Below are 2,559 nucleotides of genomic sequence, written 5' to 3'. Positions count from 1 at the left end.
GATATACTGTCTAATGAGAAATTATTCAGGTGAGAGTGAAAAAAATAAATAAAAATAATGTTCCATCCTCAATATCTCTAAAACCACAGCAGCTGTTTTAATATTTACACTTCTGATAAAATCTCCCACATGTTAGCTTTGTTTTGATACCAAGATGATTTAGGTGGAGTTTGTAAATGCTGAGATACACTCAGTTACACTTCAACATGGTGTTTTGAGAAAAAACCCCAGAAAAACCCCTTGGGGCTTAAGAGTTTAACGCACTAATTAATATCTTAAACATGATTAAAGTTAGAAGCTGCAAAGAATTTTCACAGATCAAAACAGGTAAAAAACAATTATTTTTTAGTCCTCATCAACTTTTACACTTTGATTTATTTATTTATTTATTGTTAACAAAGTTGCTTCCCTGCTGCAGGTGTACCAGGATAACGTCTACGCAGACGGCTGCAAGTTTCACTCCTTTAAGAAGGTTTTGTTTGAGATGGGACCAGAGTTTTCCAGTAAGGTAGAGATGGCGTCCTTCCACTCCACCTCCAAGTGCTACATGGGAGAGTGAGTCGCTCACGCTAACTTTTTCTAGATTCTTTTTTAATTGTTCCTGTTTACATAAAACAAAACATTTTTTTTTTCTGTCCGTTTGATTTTCAGGTGTGGATTCCGCGGAGGCTACATGGAGGTGCTCAACATGGACCCCCAGGTGAAGRCCCAGCTAACCAAACTGGTGTCGGTGCGCCTCTGCCCCCCCGTCCCCGGACAGGCCCTGCTCGATTTGGTGGTGAACCCCCCGCAGCCCGACGAGCCGTCCTACACTACATTTATGAAAGTGAGGATTTCTCTCACACAGACRCACACATAATCTAAACACAAGCAGGTGTTCCTCGTGTAAACACTCATAAACCAGGTAATCTGTGTACACAAGACCTGCTCCTGAGTGCCACAACCCTCACAGAGTCATCAGCCTGTGTGCTTTAGACAAATAAAACAGAACTTTCTGCTGGACTGAAAACAGGGCTGGGCGATATGGCAAAAAAATGATCACTATTAATTTTTTTTCACATCGTCCGATCTCGATTAATATCGCGATTTTTTTTGTTACCCTAATAAGTGACTAAAAAATAATTTAACAAATAAATAGCTACAGAAATAAAAAATAATAATAATAGCTGTTATTTCACTTTCACTAACATAATGAATTGCTGTGGTTCAGTAGAACATTAAATTATCTTTGCAAGGTATTTAAAAAGGTATTTACCAAGAAAAAAACAAACATTTATGTGTAAATCATAGAATCTCAGATTTACAAAGTTATCCTGTAAAATTAACGTTTTAGAATTGAATTTCACATTAAATATGTCAAAGAAACATAAACCTACAAACAGCAACAATTTGTGCACACTTGCTAATTGGATAGGATCTAAGCTCATTACTTTTGTTTTGGAAGGAACCCTTAACAAAATCCTGCTTTTTTTTTGGTTAATTCTGCGACTCCGTCTGCGTTTCATTAGCAACTTATAAAAGGAAGTGGAGCAGGAGAAGGTGGATTCTGATTGGCTGTTGTCGCGCATGTTTCCGCCATGTTTGATCGAGGACGAGACTCACAGCTGATCACCGTGGTCGACCTGAATTTTTTTTCTCGATCAATTATCACGATCAAATAATCGCCCAGCTCTAATTGAAGTTCAGTTTTCAGATTTAAACTGTAACACAATTCATGCCGCAGTAATGAAGTCTGCACTCACTGGAGTCGCACACAATCAAGCATTGTTCAAAGTGAGGGGCCTTTTTATTTAATGGGTAATCGCACTTTCAGTTTTAGATTTATGCTAACTGCACATTTCAGCTGTAAGGACATAAATAAGCATTAGTTTACTGACTTGGCTGCAAAACTTTAAATGAGTAAATAATAAACAAAACTGTTCTGGATTAAATATGTGAGCAGGTGGTTTAATCCAGGAGAAACGGAGGAGGAGGTGGAAAGTGTAATAGACAAAAGTTTTTTTTTTCGGTGGGCAGTTWATTTTATTTTGTGTGTGAAGTGTTGATTGTAATGATGTAACGTTTAATTTGGTTGTGATGTAAAGTGGAAAGAATGGATTCAGATGACAGTCAGTGGCAGCATTCCCTCTAACGACCACAAGGGGGCAGATAAGCTGCTGTGGTTCAGCTTATTTATCTACTGCAGTTTTTATTAGTTAGAAAGGTGGCTTGTTACAAGAGTTTATAACTAAACCAGAGTGTTTCACAGGTGGTTATATAACACATCCTGYTTCATGAAGATAAAAAATTAGTTCAGGTTTTCCGGTTGTCTGGATATGACCTGAYTGATGGGATAAAGTTTTACAATTGATGTCTAACTGGGTGGAGAGGGTAATGTTTGCCTTTTTTTTTTTCAATAAACACCAGGGTTCATGCAGGTTTCAGTAAGTTACATTTAAGACCTTTTAAAACCTTTAGGAATGATGTTTTATTCCAAACTGACACATTAACAGAAACACTCAAATGATCCCAGAAATTTTAACATAGAAAACTTTTATTGCTATCAATTTAGTTAAAGAA

General features: G+C 37.1%; 1 protein-coding gene across 1 annotated transcript in view; it reads left to right on the top strand.

Annotated features, from left to right (window-relative positions):
- si:ch211-217a12.1 (alanine aminotransferase 2-like) overlaps positions 1-2,559 on the top strand; it is a 17,010-nt gene that overhangs the window by 12,791 nt on the left and 1,660 nt on the right. Inside the window, exons 8-9 of the mRNA XM_014018755.1 lie at positions 419-555; positions 652-826. Coding sequence (XP_013874209.1) covers positions 419-555; positions 652-826 — 312 coding nt within the window. The remainder of the gene's footprint in view (positions 1-418; positions 556-651; positions 827-2,559) is intronic.

The sequence above is a fragment of the Austrofundulus limnaeus genome, unplaced genomic scaffold, assembly GCF_001266775.1.
Source record: "Austrofundulus limnaeus strain Quisiro unplaced genomic scaffold, Austrofundulus_limnaeus-1.0 Scaffold201, whole genome shotgun sequence".
Taxonomy (NCBI): domain Eukaryota; kingdom Metazoa; phylum Chordata; class Actinopteri; order Cyprinodontiformes; family Rivulidae; genus Austrofundulus; species Austrofundulus limnaeus.
The sequence above is the reverse complement of the archived record's forward strand: the minus strand, read 5'-3'. Positions and strand labels throughout refer to the sequence as shown.